This window comes from Tursiops truncatus, chromosome X (assembly GCF_011762595.2).
Source record: "Tursiops truncatus isolate mTurTru1 chromosome X, mTurTru1.mat.Y, whole genome shotgun sequence".
NCBI classification, from domain to species: Eukaryota; Metazoa; Chordata; class Mammalia; order Artiodactyla; family Delphinidae; genus Tursiops; species Tursiops truncatus.
This window is the reverse complement of record NC_047055.1, coordinates 24771022-24789311: the sequence shown is the minus strand read 5'-3', so window position 1 is coordinate 24789311 and position 18290 is coordinate 24771022. Positions and strand designations below refer to the sequence as shown.

The 18290-nt window shown below is 40.1% G+C and overlaps 1 protein-coding gene across 1 annotated transcript; it reads left to right on the top strand.

Moving 5' to 3' along the window:
- The first annotated feature begins 1676 nt into the window (after positions 1-1676).
- Positions 1677-10321, top strand: LOC117310172 (inositol polyphosphate 5-phosphatase OCRL-like). The gene is made up of 10 exons (XM_033849266.1): positions 1677-1720; positions 4077-4164; positions 5122-5263; positions 5674-5760; positions 6460-6580; positions 6676-6837; positions 8039-8140; positions 8665-8779; positions 9894-10010; positions 10115-10321. The coding sequence occupies exons 1-10, from the start codon at positions 1677-1679 to the stop codon at positions 10304-10306; spliced, it is 1170 nt and encodes a 389-aa protein (XP_033705157.1). The 3' UTR covers positions 10307-10321.
- Positions 10322-18290: the final 7969 nt, after the last annotated feature.

The window sequence follows — 18290 nt, the reverse complement described above, 5'->3', positions numbered from 1 at the left end:
TTTTATTCATTATTCAACAAATATTTGTCGAGTGCCTTCTATTTGCCAGGCACTATTCTAAGTGCTGCACAATCAGTAGAGAACAGCATAGGTAAGGTTGCTCCTCCAGCCTTGGTTCTTGCTTCTGTGCTGTTTGATGCTAGTGTCACGTAGATGCCTATAACCCATTAATGCATTCCATAAACATGTGAATACCTTTCATGTGCCAGGCGCTGTGTTCTGGGGATATAGCAGAAAGCAATGTAGTCATGGTACTTCATGAAACTTAGTGAAGGAAACAGAATTTAAACTGATAAGGTATAGTCGTATCATTGCAGGGGGGTTTTTTGGTTTGTTTTGGTGGGGGTTATTTTGGCCACACCGCGTGGTTTGTGGGATTTCAGTTTCCTGACCAGGGATCAAACCCAGGCCCTCTGCAGTGGAAGCCCAGGATCCTAATCACTGGACTGCCAGGGAATTCCCCATAATTGCAGTTTTGATAAATGCTATCAAGGAGAAATACAGAGAGTTTATAAGAGTGCTAACTAAATTAGGCAGGGTACTCAGGGAAGGCCTCTTTGAAGAAGTGACATTTAAATTGAGACCAGAGGGGATAAGTAAGAGACAGGTGAAAATGGGGAAGAGTATTCCAGGTAAAAGGAACTGCATGTGAAAAGGCCCCAATTTGGGAAGTAGCTTGACACTTTGAAATGAAAGAAGGCCAGGATGCCTGAAATAAGGCTCAGGCACCAAGGTAGGACAGGCTAGGACCAGATCCAGTAGGGTCTCGTAAGCCATGATAAGGAATCTGGATTTACAGATTTTTAAAAATTGAAAGAATATGAAGGATTTTATGCCTATGTTTGGGTGCCAGTTAGGAGCCTCCTTCAGTAGTTTAAGCTAGAGAGTAAGAATGGAGAGAAGTGGACAGATCTGATAAATGTTTTTGGAGGTTAAATCAACAGAGGTTGGTGTGGGTGCAGGGGGTGAGCTGAAGTGTCAAGGATGAATCCGAGATTTCTGGCATGAATGTGGATGGTGGTACCATTTGCAGAAATAAGAACGTTGCAGGAGGAATGAGTTTTCCTGGGGTAGGGGTCACGAATTCAGTTTTAGCTATGTTTACTTTGAGATTTCTTTGAGACATCTGAGTGTAGGTGATAAATTGGCAGTTGAATGTATGCATCTGAAGCTCAGAAGTAAAGTCTGGGTCTCTAGCACATAGAGGGTATTTGAAACCATGAGAGATGATGTGACTGTATATAGAGCTGTGCTCTCAGATACCATAGCCACTAGTCGTATGTGCCTATTTAAATTAGTTAGAACGAAATTAGAAAATCAGTTTCTCAGTTCCTCAGCACTCCTCAAGTACTCCTTAGCCACATGGGGTCATTGGTTACCATATTGGACAGTGCAGTTAAAGAACATGTCCATCATCACAGAAAGTCCTATTGGACAGTGCTGATACACAGTGAGAAAAAGGTTTAAGATTGAACTCACTCTACTTTTTAAAGTTCAGATAGAGGAGGAGATGCTTCAAAGGGCACTTAAAATTAGTGACCAAAGAGAGAGATAAACTAGATGAGCATGGTGTCATAGAAGCCTTTGGAAGAGACTGTTTCAAGGAGGGGTCAAGTGTTGATTTCTGCTGCTAGGTCTGATAAGATGACTGAAGAGTATCCATTGGATTTAGCACTATGGAGATTATTGGTGACCTTAACAAAGCAATTTCAGAGGGGTGGTAGGAGCCAAAGTCATATTGGAGTGGATTAAAGAGAGAAATGGCAGGTGAGCAGGTAGCAACTGTGTGTCTTTTAAAGCTTGACTGCAAAGGGGGAATGTAGAGGTGGACCGGAGTTGGAGGAAGATATGGGGTCCAGGAAGGTTTTTTGTTTTTTAAATGAGGAGGATTTAGAACATGATTTATTTTAATGCTGATGAGAAGGAGCCTGTGTGAGGAAGAGGTTAAAGCTACTTGGGGGAGGTGTCTAGAGAATGACTGTGAGATTCCTGAGAGAACCTGAGGGGTTGCAATTCAAAAAGAAGATGGCCTTTGATAGGAGGACTCCTCCTTCGTGCATCAGAAGAGAAAGGAGAAGATGAGTACAGATACAGGTAGGTTTCCATGTGATGGCTTCTGTTTCCTCTGAGGTATGAGGTAAAGTTCATAAAGTATGAAGAAGAGAGCTTGAGAAGAGGGGGATCCAAAGATTGAGGATAAATGAGAAGGTGTGAATAGTGGTTCCAAATAGTAGTGGGAGACAAGTGGACTATGGAAACTTAGATTGCTTCCTATCATATAGGGCCCCGTTGAGGTTAGCAGTCAATTTATAATGGTGTGTGTGTGTGTGTGTGTGTGTGTGTGTGTGTGTGTGTGTGTGTACGCGCACGTGTGTATGTATGTGTGTGCGTGTGTGTGTGTGTGTGTGCGTGTACGTATGTGTGTGTGCGTGTGTGTGTGCGCGTGTGTGTGTGCGTGTGTGTGTGTGTGTGTGTGTGGTTTTACTCCCTCAGGCATAAGTACAGAGAAGGCAGTTAGTTTGATTTCTGAGGGTTGGGAGTTAGCCAGATAGGTGTTAGCCAAAACAGAGTGAGAGTGGTAAGGCAGTTCTGGGTTTTTGCAACAGAGTGAAACGATGGCATCTGTTTGATAAAAAGGGAAGTGAAAGCAGGAGGAAGTGAATGGATACTGAGAAAGTGGAGGGATCAGTGCGCTGGAGGTTCCCATAAGAGCAGGTAAGCTGGAAGGAGTAACAGTTCAGAGTGGGATATTTGAGTTAGAGATTTATGAGGTGATGGTGTTTCTGTGATGAAAGGTCCAGGGTAGAACTGAGGCAGCCCTAGTAGGGACTGAGGGAGTAGGTGGCTGAGGTGGAGGGGCAAGGTCGTTGGATGAGGAAGTTGAAGGTGTTGACTGAGCTTTCTGTGCTAATTTTTCAGGGACGCAAAGTTAAAGCAGGGCTGTGAGTGGAGAGGAAGTCTTAATCAGGCCTGGATTTGGAAGTTTCTGGGAAGTTGGTACATGATTCCATGGAGGAGGGAAGGGAAGAAGCTGGCATAGCCCAGTGGGTGAGCCTCAAAGGAGAAGGGATTTTTCATGAGGGAGGAGGAGAGGGAATGGTCTGGAGATGGCATTAGGACAAATAAGGACATCAGTCTTAAATTACATAGGGTGTGAAAGGCTATAAATAGCCTCTAGTTCAGAGGGCCGCAGCGGGAGCTAGTCTCAGGGCCCAGCCAGTTTGCAGGTGACTCTGATTTTCAGTCTGGATGCACTAGACCACCTGGAGGAGTGTTTTAGAAACTCCCAGTGCCTGGGCTTCACCCCTAGAGATTCTGTTTTCTTGGCCTGGGATGGGGCCCCAAGTGGCAGTATTTCCTAAAAGCGCCACTGGTAATTCTAATGCACGCTTAGTTGAGAACTACTGAGAGATGCAGGGAGTATTCAGAGGAGAAATTGAAGATAGAGGAGTGTTTGCTGATCACAAAGAGGCCAGAGGGGCTGGAAGGGAGGAGAGTAGAAGGTTGCGTGGTGGGGGTAATTTGTCCTCTTTCCCATGCAACGTGGTGAGAGAGCATCTAGTGTTACTTTGTAAGCAATTTCTGGAATCTTTTGTCCGTTAAGTGGGTCAGTTTATTTTTTATATTTGCTAAAATATATCTTTCAAGGATTGTGGGACAGAGAGAATATGTGTTCTTGTTCTAAGTCTGTATCAGGTAGGAACTGCTCTTTTTAAATTTTTTTCTACTTTTAATATAAATTATCTGAGAAAGAGAGGACTACTTGTGCCCTGAAGGAGGTTTTCCCATCGTATCTTCAAGGCTGCTCTAATTGACAGTCCTTATTCATGCCCCCTCTTTTTTTCTCCACCTTACAGAGGCACCCCCGTTAATTTTCTTATTGCTGGTCCTCTTGGGTGCCTTCTTTTTCATTTTTTCCTCTATGTTTATCTCTTTTATTCTGATCACTAAATATCTGTGAATACAGAAACTTAAAGAAATGCAAAGAAAGAGAGAGTCAAAGGTTCAGAAGTGGATTTCTACCATAAGAAACTAGGATTTTCATTTTATTTTCTCACCTCTTTGTTATTTACAAGTGTGAAAGAGTCCAGTTTGGGAGTCATTAAATGCCTTCTGTCTGTGAAGTCTGATGTCATTGTTATCAATAAAGTGACCGACGACCCGGTTTGCCTGGGACTTTCCCGGTCTTAGCTTTGGAAGTCTTGAGTCCTGAGAAGCCCCTCTGTCCCAAACAACCCTGGGAGACCATTGAGAGTGTTGTGTTGGATAACCGGTATGTGCAGCCTGCCTCTTGCCCTTAAGGAGCTTATCGTTTCCAGGGCCATGAGAAAGCAATAAATGTAATAAATCAGTTAAAATAAGAATGTAAACAAGGACATGGGTTTCCTGGGTCACCATATCCAGACAGTTGATGGTAAATAGAGGGCATTAGAAAAGGGGAGACAGTATGTTATATACATAAGAAACTAAAGTCCCAGATAACTTTGCTTCTAATTATACTGTTTTCCAACTGACTGTACTTGAACCAGACCACTCCTGGACATGGGTCATTATATTGTTTTTGTGAGTTTATTCAAGACATACATTTTTCACTTGACGTAAATGAGGTATACATGCTTCTTTTCAGAATAATTCAAACCAATCCCATTATACTTTTCTTTTTAATTAGCTTATAAATTCAATTGCCTGGGTACAGTCTGTACCTAGGAACAAAACATCATATTTCCTTTTTTCCCTTCACACTTCAGAGACTCTTACTATATGATTTGGATTTGAAGTGGTAGGAATTTCCAGCTAGGAGATGGGAGGAGGGTGGTTGAGGAATTGATCTTCTGCTAGATTTTGGAGGTTCCTACAGTGACATTTGAGCAATATATCAGAAAGTAGGAAACTGTGATTTCAGTACATACCATATCACTATATTGGGCTGCTCACTTACACAGTTTATCAGCCTTCACTAGATTTTCCTCTGTGCATCACCCCCAGCACCACCACCACACCCAGTCCCTTGATCTTATAGGCATGCTTCACACGTTAGAGGTCTGGAATATTTGCAATCTGGACCTTCTCCTATTAAATTGGTAAGTTGAAAATATCCCAAGAAAACATTATTTTCCGTAGCTATATGTACATGGATTTCCATTCTTTTTAGGTGGCTGCAAAATTCGGATTCAGGGGGACTGGACCAGAGAGCGCCGCTTTGAAATCCCTGATGAGGAACGCTGTCTGAAGTTCCTCTCAGAGGTCCTTGCTGCTCAGGAAGGTAACTCAAGCCTCAGCAGTTTTCTTTCTACTACTTGCATGGGACATGCTGTACAGAGGCAAGTGGCCATTAGCAAAGTACCTCACCCCTAGAGCCTTGATAGGCGATTTTTTTTTTTCTTCAGGAATGGCCCCAGGGATAGGTTAGGGAATAAGTCTATTCAGCTTTAAGGACACTGAGTCAATTTCCAGAATCTTCAGTTTCATTCCTTGGACAGCTTACTGCAGACTGTAATCCTCCTTTGGTCCCAGATGATCCCAGAGCTGCCCTCATTTTCTTAGTCTCTTCCTTTGTGTTCAAGAATGGCGCTGGCCCCTGCACTTGAGTGCTGAGTGAATGGCCTTTGGTTATGGTATATTCCATTCAATGGAATAGTCATTCCATTCTGACTATGACCCTTATCTCTCCAGCGCAGTCACAACTTCTTGTTCCAGAGCAAAAGGACTCATCCAGCTGGTACCAGAAATTAGACACTGAGGACAACTCTGTTTTTTCAGGTACTGAAAAGATTCTTTTTTTCCCTGGTTGCTATGATTATTGCAGAGTCAATAGATTTTATCTGGGCAGATAAGATAATGTGGATTAATGTCAGTGTCAGATACCTTCTCCTATGGAGTGGTTTTATCAAGTCCGTACCCACTGACTCACGTTCACTCCTGATCCTTTCTGTGGCACATTAGCTCTTTCAGTGCCAGCTTAGCAGAGGGGTAAAAAGTGCAGGCTCTGGAGCCAGACTACCTGGGTTTGAATCCCCGTTCTCTGACTTACTAGTTATATGACCTTGGTCCAATTACTTTGACAACTCTGAGCTTCTGTTTCTTTTTCTGTAACATAGGAAGATTTTTAATAGCACCTACCTCATGAGGTCTTTGTGACAATTAAGTGAGATAATGATATAGCTCTTTACTATCAACCAGGCATTGTGCTAAAAGTCTTCTGTAAAGACTAGCTCTTATTATTCACGTTCCAAGTTAACGTAACTTACTGTCATTCTAGTTAATATGTCAGTGCTTCAGGGACAGATGTGCTTCTTCCCCCAATCTACGTTATCACTACTCTTACACCTTTCTGTTTGGTAACGCCACTGAGCAAATAGTGATCAAACCAAAACCGCTGATCAAAGCAAAGTCCTATCAATCCTGGATAAGTTGGATGTTATCTTTCCCCCCTTCCACTCTGGGTTCTGTGTCCTTCAGGGCTTCTTGGATTTGAGGATAATTTTTCATCTTTGAATTTGGACAAGAGAATAAATTTGCAGAATCAGCCTACAGGGGTTCATCGGGAACCGCCACCCCCACCGTCTTCAGTGAATAGAATGTAAGTCCTATGTTGAAACAGATTTCCCACGTGTGAGACACACATGGGAATTGTTTAAGGCAATTTCACTTTTGAATTCCTCATTTATTTGCTAGGCTTCCACGTGAAAAGGAAGCTTCTAACAAGGAACAGCCCAAGGTGACCAATACCATGCGGAAGCTCTTTGTACCAAACACCCAGTCTGGGCAGCGGGAGGGTCTCATCAAACACATCCTGGCAAAGCGAGAGAAAGAATATGTCAACATTCAGACTTTCAGGTTAGTCTCTCTTCTACTTACTGAGGCTAAACGTTAGTACATATAGGAAAAAATGGTCTTTGGGTATTTAAGGTATTAGTTTAATTAGCTTAATTCAGAATAAAAGCATAAAGAAGAGAATGGTGAGCTGATTCAAGCCCCTGTCTTTATGCTGGTCAATAACGTACATATCCAAAATAATGCCAGTGCTACAATTTCCCTTGGATTTTCTAATTACTAATGATACCACCTCTACTAACCTTTCTATCCACTCTTAGAGAACCAAGTCAAGCTCACAAGTACTAGAGAATTGTCTCCTAGTACATTCCATAAGCAAGTGTGTTTATCTATCTGACCTGCTGAATTTCTTCTTGCCAATATTGGAAAATTAAGTCCGCCATTACCACTAGACTTTAATTTACCTACTTTGGGAAGTTAACTGAAGGAAGTTTCACCCAAGCATCTTGATTGGGAGGTCTATCTTCGATTCTTTCCTCTATTATATTTTTCATTTCATCTTGGTGATATCCTCTTTTCTGGACTCACTACGTGTGGTGTGTGTCGTGTATCCCGATGTTCAAAGCAGCAACGCTTTCCTTTGTTATTTTCGAACAGCATGTACCCTTTTAGTCCAAGATTCCAGTCCCATCTGCTATCCCATTATGCCTCATTTATTCTAATTCAGTCATGACTATATCCCTATGCTGAAACCTCCAGATCTTCAGATTTCCCGTGATGCTTATATTTGTATGTAAACAGTTAAGACAGTCATGAGTTTTCCCTTCTGCTTTCCCCCTTAATACTATATCTGTCTCAACAGAATTTCCTACACAGATGTCCTTGTAATCCTTCGGGAAGTGAGTTTTTGGATTTAACTACAACTCCTTATGGAATAGTTATCCATGTTAGACATCCTTATAGCATGAAGATACCTCTTTCCCATCCACAAGCTCTCCCTTCAGATATGAGTTTGGATGGAATGTAATAGGAAGGAAATGTGGTAGAGCAATTAAACTTGTGTTTTTTAAATAGAGACTTGGTTCCTTTCTGTAGGTTTACCTGATGTAAACTTTGGAGAGAATAAGCCCACTGCCTTTGTCTTCTACAGGCAAGAGGGTTTTGTGTGTGTGTGTGGCAAAACAGTTTGAGAAATTATGTTGCTTATTGTGACCATCCACACTTGACCTTTGTTTTTAAATTATGTTTTGGAATCATGTATTAGGTTCTTTGTTGGAACATGGAACGTGAATGGCCAGTCTCCAGACAGTGGGCTAGAACCTTGGCTGAACTGTGATCCGAATCCTCCCGATATCTACTGCATTGGGTAAAATGGCGTCTGGAAGTTCATTTTGGCTGTATGTTTGGTGTTAGTTTATGTGACATTTTGCTTTTTTTCCCCCCACCATTTGTAAAAACCTACTGTAGACTATATGTGAGAGTTAACTTGTGGGTCAAATTTGTGAGATCATAAAGGAACAGATACCTGAATTGGTGTAAGGAAGCATCTAATCCTCTCAAAACCCATAGAAAACTATATACTTCATAGAAACTGAGATTTGAGGTTAATTCTAACAGTGACTATTTCTAGGATATATAAGCAAAGCTCTACGGTTATCCCTTATGGAGGTTTTTTTGTTTGTGTTTTGCATAGCCTGTGCATATACCTGTGGCGGGGAGTCTTTTGAAAAGAAAACTACTTGTCCTTACTGATCACCTGAGTCAATAGAGCAGTTCTCTAAAATTTATCTTTTCCGCACTGTTTCATCTAATGTCTCAGAAAATGGGACAGGAGGTAGTCAGAGATAATTATGGGATGTGTGTAGATCCGACATCCTCTTGTTTTCTCAGATTCCAAGAGCTGGACTTGAGCACAGAAGCCTTTTTCTACTTTGAATCTGTGAAGGAACAAGAGTGGTCCTTGGCTGTGGAGAGGGGTTTGCATTCCAAAGCCAAGTATAAGAAAGTAAGCCGCATTGAATTATCTTTTTTAGTATACAACTAAGTAGAACTCACTAGAAGTTACTCTGTTATCTATAGCTTGTTCCAAAAGAGTGGTTTAATTGAATTCTTCCCCATGTGTAATACTGGAATAGGGCAGACTAATCCTTTTTATTCCTATTTCCTAGAAAAAGAATTCCCTAAGTTTCCCGATCTTATAGTTTCATTGCTTAGGTAGTTTTTAGGAGAAAAGAAGAATTTTATTGTCCTCATAGCAGTAATTAACTCAAATGATGACACATAAGATAAGTGATTTTTGCAATGAGAGTTTAAGATTGAAATTGTTTGCTGACATGGTCAGAACTGGATGCTTTACAGAAAAGCAGTTTGAAGCATGTGGGTGCATAGGGCAAGCTTTGGAATTGGAGCAAGAACAGGAGTGTTGTGGAATTTCAGTGAGCTCGAAACTTGGTTGTAAGTCAAGAATAGAGTTGACTTTAGCAAGGTGGCCCAATTTGTTGGTCTCTAGAAGGCACGTGGTAGAGGCTACCAGAAGAGTTATTTTAATTATGAGGCTACCATACCAAGCCCTTTAAAAGGAGTCATTTGTCTAAGTAATTTTCATCTGCATCTTCTAGCAGCTGATATAGGTGATAAGACTCCTGAAGATGTTATTCCTCTCGTATAGACTAATACACATTTCAGACATATTTCTAGTTCACAGACTTAAAAGTAAAAAGGAGTGTTATTTTATACATTTTAATTTCTTAGGAAATTGTAAATAAGAAACTAGGAAGAAGAGGCAAAAGGAACAAGCTGGGATAGAGGCTTTGTCATTATTATTCGAATTTTTAATGCTGCCTACTCACGGTAGGCTAAAAAGTGATTAAAATAATGAATCTAGAGCTGAGTGTACTCGTTGTCTCCAAAGACTTTTAACTCCTACTGGTCAGAGCCAGATTAAAGCTTTCCCAGAGAAGTTTTGTTTTCTCTTTATGAGGCCCACTGGGAAATTAGAGGATTTGGATTCAGATTAGGGCATGGTTATATCTTCTTGGTGGAAAATTAGTTGTGGGAATTCGATATGTGGCAAAGAGTGGTATTAACATGAACCTCTTCTAATTCCCTGCGACTCATAGGTTCAACTGGTCCGCCTCGTTGGGATGATGCTCCTGATATTTGCCAGAAAGGATCAGTGGCGATATATCCGTGATGTTGCTACAGAAACAGTTGGGACTGGAATCATGGGGAAGATGGTGAGTTACTTCGGAAATGAGCTCAATTATGATTTATGTCCATGTGAAGTTCAGGTGCTAGTTGCATCTTTGTACTAACTGTGGATCATTACTCTTGCTAACAGGGAAACAAAGGTGGGGTAGCTGTGAGATTTGTATTTCACAACACTACCTTTTGCGTTGTCGATTCCCACTTGGCTGCCCACGTGGAGGACTTTGAGAGAAGGAATCAGGATTATAAGGACATCTGCGCACGAATGAGTTTTGTGGTCCCAAATCAGACCCTCCCACAGCTGAACATCATGAAACATGAGTGAGTGGTTAAGTCTTCCTTAGCCTTTGAATAGTGGTGGTGAGAAGAGACTAAACGTGGTGAGAAGCTATAGAAATGTGAAGAGTGAAGAGATTATTGTTTAGGGATTGGGGTCACGAAGAAGGGGGCGGGTTTGAGGAATAGCAGATGAATTAGATTTTAGTCAGAGGAATTAGATTTGCTATCAGAGGAAAGGTTAGTTCTCTTAGTGGGCATCTAGAGTAATGGTAGAGGGGGGTCTGTCAATTGACATCAGTTTTTATTATTTTTTATTATAAAATAGAAATGTTCATTGTGAATGTAATAAAAGGTAAAAGTAAAAAATCCCTCATTTCTTACCTCTGCTCTCCCCGGCCAGTCCCTCCTTCCGAAGAAAAACACTGTGGACAATTCAGTGTGTATCCTTCCAGATCTGTGCTGTCCGTTATGACAGCCAGTAGCCATAGGTGGCTGTTGGGCACTTGAAAGTAGCTAGTCCAAACTGAGATGTGCTGTGAGCATATACACTGAATTTAGTAGGGAAAAAATGTAAAATATCTCAACTTTTTAAGTATTGATTACATGTTGAAATAACAAAAGTTTGCATATATTGAGTTAAATGGGATTTGTTTTTTTTTTAAAGAAGGCATTGGGGTTTTTTTGTTTTGTTTTGTTTTTTTAATTTATTTTTGGCTGAGTTGGGTCTTCGTTGCTGTGCACGGGCTTTCTCTCGTTGCGACGAGCGGGGGCTACTCTTCGTTGTGGCGCATGGGCTTCTCATTGTGGTGGCTTGTTGCGGCGCATGGGCTTCTCATTGTGGTGGCTTCTCTTGTTGCGGAGCACGGGCTCTAGGCGTGCGAGCCTCAGTAGTTGTGGCTCACAGGCTGTAGAGCGCAGGCTCAGTAGTTGTGATACACGGGCTTAGTTGCTCTGCAGCATGTGGGATCTTCCTGGACCAGGGATCGAACCCGAGTCCCTTCCATTGGCAGGCAGATTCTTAACCACTGCCCCACCAGGGAAGTCCCTATCTCTTCTGAATAGTGCTGTTATAGACTTTTCTCTATGCGCACACAAACACACACATACTCATTATATAGGACTGTATTATCCTATTTATTGTGAATCTCTTTCCAAGTCAGTAAATAGAGATCTACATTATTCTTTTTACTGGCTGTGAATCATTAAGAAAAGGGGCTGTGGAGATTTAAAGACACCAATGGATAATGTGAAAGGTTAGTGAAGAATGGGACTTAATAAGGATAGAAACAAAAATCAGTTGAGGAATGGATTGTTAGTAGTAAATGGTTAGTTGTAAGGAAATTAATACTAGTAATTGAAATTCTGAGAGGGTGATGAGATTTGGAATAGTGGTTTGAGATGTGAATTAGTAGGAAAACAAAAGATAATTTGGGGGTATTAGGATCAGTAGAGAGTGGGGTAATTGAGGAAAGAGTAGGGAAAGGTAGTGATGTTGGCCTCTTTCCATATTGTCTCAACAATTAGGATCATATAGAATTCTGTTTCACAGTGGTAAAACCAGACCTTGACATCAGTAATCCATTCTTCTGCCTCAGTTATTCTGCTATTGATTCCTTCTAGTGTATTTTTCATTTCAGTTATTGAATTGTTCATCTCTGTTTGTTCTTTTATTCTTCTAGGTCTTTGTTAAACATTTCTTGCATCTTCTCGATCTTTGCCTCCATTCTTTTTCCGAGGTCCTGGATCATCTTCACTATCATTATTCTGAATTCTTTTTCTGGAAGGTTGCCTATCTCCACTTCATTTAGTTGTTTTTCTGGGGTTTTATCTTGTTCCTTCATCTGGTACATAGCCCTCTGCCTTTTCGCCTTGTCTATCTTTCTGTGAATGTGGTTTTTGTTCCAGAGTTTGCAGGATTGTAATTCTTGCTTGCTCTACGTCTGCATATTTATTCCTGTCCTATCCCTAGGTTCTTCAGAACCTTTCTTTTTTTTTTTTTTTTTAGATTCCATATATATGTGTTAGCACATGGTATTTGTTTTTCTCTTTCTGACTTACTTCACTCTGTATGAGGTCCATGCACCTCACTACAAATAACTCAGTTTTGTTTATTTTTATGGCTGAGTAATATTCCATTGTATATATGTGCCACATCTTCTTTATCCATTCATCTGTTGATGGACACTTAGGTTGCTTCCATGTCCTGGCTATTGTAAATAGAGCTGCAATGAACATTGTGGTACATGACTCTTTTTTTTTTTTTAAGAAGATGTTGGGGGTAGGAGTTTATTAATTAGTTAATTTATTTTGCTGTGTTGGGTCTTCGTTTCTGTGCGAGGGCTTTCTCTAGTTGTGGCAAGCAGGGTCCACTCTTCATCACGGTGCACAGGCCTCTCACTATCGCGGCCTCTCTTGTTGTGGAGCACAGGCTCCAGACGCGCAGGCTCAGTAGTTGTGGCTCACGGGCCCAGTTGCTCCGCGGCATGTGGGATCCTCCCAGACCAGGGCTCGAACCCGTGTCCCCTGTATTAGCAGGCATATTCTCAACCACTGTGCCACCAGGTAAGCCCCATGACTCTTCTTGAATTATGGTTTTCTCAGGGTATATGACCAGTAGTGGGATTGCTGGGTCATATGGTAGTTCTATTTTTACTTTTTTTAGGGAACCTCCATACTGTTCTCCATAGTGGCTGTATCAATTTACATTCCCACCACAGATTGTCTATTTCTTCTTAACGTGAGTTTTGGTAGATTGTATCTTTCAAGGAATTGGTTCACTTCATCTAGGTTATCACATTTCTTGGCATAAAGTTGGTGGTGGTATGCCTTCCTGTGTTACGTTTTTAATGACTATTAGATCTATAGTTCTTTCTTTCATTCCAGATATTAGTAATTTGCATCCTCTCTCTTTTTTTTTAATTAGCCTGGCTAAAGGCTTATCACTTTCATTGATCTTTTCAAGGAACCAGCTTTTGGTTTCAGTGATTTTCTCTGTTGATTTCCTGTTTTCATTTTCATTGATTTCTGCTCTAATTATTTTTTGAAATTAATTAATTAATTTTTGGCTGTGTTGGGTCTTCGTTGCTGCATGTGGGCTTTCTCTAGTTGTGGCGAGTGGGGGCTACTCTTCATTGCGGTGTGCGGTGTCTTCTCTTGAGGAGTACAGGCTCTAGGCGCACAAGCTTCAGTAGTTGTGGCATGCAAGCTCAGTAGTTGTGGCTCATGGGCTCTAGAGAGCAGGCTCAGTAGTTGTGGCACACGGGCTTAGTTGCTTCAAGGCACGTGGGATCTTCCCAGACCAGGGCTCGAACCCGTGTCCCCTGCATTGGCAGGTGGATTCTTAACCACTGCACCACCAGGGAAGTCCCTCTGCTCTAATTCTTATTATTTTTTCCCTTCTGCTAACTTTGGATTTAATTTGCTTTTCTTTTTCTAGTATGCTAAAGTGGAAGCTTAGATCATTGATTTTACATCTTTTTTATTTTCTAATATATGCATTCAATGCTGTAATTTTCCCTCTAAGCACTGCTTTTACTGTACTTTACAAATTTTGACAAGTTAGGTTTTCATTTTAATTTAGTTCAAAATATTTTCAAATTTCTATTGAGATTTCTTCTTTGACCCATGTGTTATTTGGAAATGGGTTGTATTTCGGAATTTTCCATCTACCTTTTGTTGTTGTTGTTATTGATTTCTAGCTTAATTCCATTGTAGTCTGAAAGCATGCATTGTATGATTTCTATTCTTTTAAATTTGTTAAGGTGTGGTTTTTGGCCCAGAATGTGGTCTGTCTTGGTGAATGTTCCATGTGAGCTTGAAAATAATGTGTATTCTGCTGTTGTTTGATGAAGTAGTCTATAGATGTCCATTATATCTAGCTGGTTGATGGTGTTGTTGAGTTCAACTTTGGCCTTACTGAATTTTTGCCTGCTGGATCTATTTCTGATACAGGGGTGTTGATGTCTCCAACTATGATAATGGGTTCATCTATTTCTCTGTGCAGTTCTATCTGTTTTTGCCTCACTGGTTTGATGCTCTGATTTTGAACACATACACATTAAGGACTGTTATGTCTTTTTGGAGAATCAACCCCTTTATCATTATGTAATGCCCTTCTTTATTGCTGATAACCTTCCTTGGTCTGAAGTCTGCTCTGTCTGAAATTAATATAACTACTCCTACTTTCTTTTGATTAGTGTTAGCATGGTATATCTTTCTCCATCCATTTACTTTTAATTTATATGTGTCTTTATATTTAAAGTGGGCTTCTTGTAGACAACATATAGTTGGGTCTTGTTTTTTCAATCCACACTATCTCTGTCTTTTAATTGTTGCATTTAGACTCTTGATATTCAAAGTGATTATTGATATAGTTGGATTAATATCCACCATATTTGTTACTGTTTTTTACTTGTTATCCTTGTTCTTTGTTCCTATTTTTGTCTTCTTCTCTTTTTTGGCCTTTTGTGGTTTTAACTGAACATTTTATATAATTCCATTTTCTCTCCTTTCTAAGCATATCAGTTATACTTTTTTTTAAACTTTTTTTAGTGGTTGCCCTAGAGTTTGCAATATACATTTATGACGAATCCAAGTTCACTTTAAAATAAGACTATACTGCTTCACAGGTAGTACAAGTACCTTATAATAACAAGATAATCCTAATACATCCCTCCTGTCTTCTGTATTATTGCTGTCATTTATTTCACTTATACATAAGCGTATACATATCTCATTTTATTGCCCCTCACTTCATTGCACTTCATAGATATTATGTACTTTACAAATTGAAGGTTTGTGGCAACTCTTCATCGAGCAAGTCTATGGCACCATTTTCTCAACAGCAATTTGTTTGTTTTGTGTCTCTGTGTCACATTTTGGTAATTCTTGAAATATTTCAAGTTTTTTCATTATTATTATATTTGTTATGATGATCTGTGATCAGCACTCTTTGATGTTACTATAATGAGTTGCTGAAGACTCAGATGATGATTAGCATTTTTTAGTAATGAAATATTTTTAAATTAAGGTATATACATTGTTTTTTAGACATAATGCTATTACACACTTAATAGACTGCACTATAGTGTAAACATAACTTTTTATGCACCAGGAAAATAAAAAATTTGTGTGACTTTGTGTGTAGCTTTATTTGTGTGTAGTTTTATTGCAATATATGCTTTACTGTGGTCTGGAACTGAATTGCAATATGTCCGAGGTGTGCCTGTACACGCGCACACACACACACACAGGCATAATAGTTGAATACAGTGTTGCTATTATTATTTTGGACAAACTATTTTATGTTAGATCAATTAAGAATAATAAAAATTAAAGTTTTAATTTTACCTTCAATTATTCCTTCTCTGATGCTCTTCCTTTCTTTATATAGATCTGTGTTTCTGATCTCTATAATTTTCCTTTTCTTTAAAAAAATTCTTTTAACATTTCTTGCAAGGCAAGTGTACTGGGAACAAATTCCCTCAATTTTTTTTTTTTGAGAAAGTCTCTATTGCTCTTTCATTTTTGAAGGATTCTGTTGCAGAGTACAGAATTCTAGATTGGTGGGTTTTTTTTTTCACTCAACACTTTATATATACTCACTCTCTTCTTGCTTGCAGGGTTTCTGAGAAGTTGGATATAAATCTTATCTTTGCTCCTTTATAGGTAAGGTGTTTTTTTTCCCTTTGATTTCTTTCAGGAGTTTTTTCTTTATCTTTAATTTTCTGTAACTTGAAAATAATATGCTTAGGTGTAGTTTTTTCGGCATTTATCCTGTTTGATGTTCTCTAATCTTCCTGGGTCTGTGGTTTGGTGTCTGATACGAATTTGGGGAAATTCTCAGTAATTATTGTTTCAAATATTTCTTCTGTTCCTTCCTCTCTTTCTTCTCCTTCCAGTATGCCCATTATGCAAATATCACATCCTTTGTAGTTATTCCACAGTTCTTGGATATTGGGGGTTAGGTTCAATCTTTTTTTTTTTTTTTTTTTTTGCGGTACGCGGGCCTCTCACTGTTGTGGCCTCTCCCATTGCGGAGCATAGGCTCTGGACGCGCAGGCTCAGCAGCCATGGCTCACGGGCCCAGCCACTCGGCAGCATGTGGGATCCTCCCGGACTGGGGCACGAACCCGTGTCCCCTGCATTGGCAGGCGGACTCTCAACCACTGCGCCACCAGGGAAGCCATAGGTTCAATCTTTTATCTGCTTGCTTTTCAGTTTTGGAGGTTTCTATTGAGGTATCCTCAAGCTTAGAGATTCTTTTCTCAGCCATTTCTAGTCTACTAATAAACCCATCAAAAGCATTCTTCATTTTTGTTAGTGTTTTTGATCTCTAGCATTTCTTTTTGATTCTTTGTTTACATTGTCCATCTGTTCTTGCATGCTGTTCTTGCATGTTCTTGCATGCTGTCTACTTTATCCATTAATCATTGTTTTAAATTCCTGGCCTGATCATTCCTACATCCCTGCCATGTCTGAGTTTGATTATGATTCTTGCGCTATCTTTTCAAACTGTTTTTTTGCCCTTTAGTGTCTTGTAATTTTTTCTTGATAGGCAGGTATGATGTACTGTGTAAAAGGAACGGCTGTAAATAGGCCTTTAGTGGTGTGGTGATAGGGTGTGGGGGAAGGGGACGGACTCTATAGTCCTGTATTAGATCTGTGGAAGAATGTTGCCTGCAATATCAGTAAACAAAAGATGCCATCAAGCCTTCAGCCACTGCAGCCACCCTCAACTGTGCCCCCTGAGGGGATTCAGGATAGAGAAAAGCAGGGTACTGGCCCTTAAGGTGCGTATCAAAGGAATGATTTCAATGAGCCCAGACTCCTACATTTTTCTATACTTAGAAAAGTGCTAAATTCATTAACTTGAGATGTCTGGTTTTCTGTAATTAACAGCAATCTTTTGATGTTCCAACTACCTGGTTTTTTTTTGCAAAACCTCCTATATATCCTGGCTCCTCCCTTACCTCTTCAGAGCAGTCCCTCAGAGCTATCTAAGAGGCTGTCTTCTGGGTTTAAGTCCTCAGAAATTCCTCCAAATAAAACATAATTCTCACCTTTTAGGTTGTACATTTTTTGGGGGGTTGACAGATCTCAGACTTTAAGGGAGACCTGTCCCTCTGGACTGTGAACTTCACATGTGCTTCTCAGGTTTTTTTTCTCCCCCCTAGGTGGGACAAGATGGCTTGAGTGGACTGGAGTTGGGTATTTCCCTTTTCCCAGGAGGAAGGCTAGAGTTGGCTGTATTTATTTCCCTTCCCCAGGTCAGTTAGGCTCTGATAGAACCCCAGCAAGTTAGGCTTTAGTTATTAAATAGTTTCTCCTGAGGGCAGAGCTTGTTAAGGAGAAAAGAATGCTCCAGCGTATTTCCTTTTCCCCTCCCCTTGCTGGAAGCAGGAGGGGATTGTTCTCTGACATTCACTATGAGAACCTGGTAGAGATCCAGGAGGTAAAACTCACAAAAGTCTGGGGGACTCCTGATGGCTGGGTCCTCCTGCAGTTTTAAGGATGACAAAAAATATGTTACAGATGAAGGAGCAAAGTAAAACCCTACAAGACCAAATAAATGAAGAGGAAATAGGCAACCTACCTGAAAAAGAATTTAGAGTAGTGATGGTAAAGATGATCCAAAATCTCAGAAATAGAATGGAGGCATGGATCGAGAAAATACAAGAAATGTTTAACTAATACCTAGAAGAACTAAAGAACAAACAGTGAAGAACAACACAAGAACTGAAATGAAAAATACACTAGAAGGAATCAATAGCAGAATAACTGAGGCAGAAGAACAAATAAGTGAGCTAGAAGATAGAATTGTGGAAATAACTGCTGAGGAGCAGAATAAAGAAAAAAGAATGAAAATAATTGAGGACAGTCTCAGAGACCTCTGGGACAACTTTAAACACACCAACATTCAAATTATAGGGGTCCCAGAAGAAGAAGAGAAAGAGAAAGGGTCTGAGAAAATTTTTGAAGAGATTACGGTGGAAAACTTCCCTATCATGAGAAAGGAACTAGCCACCCAG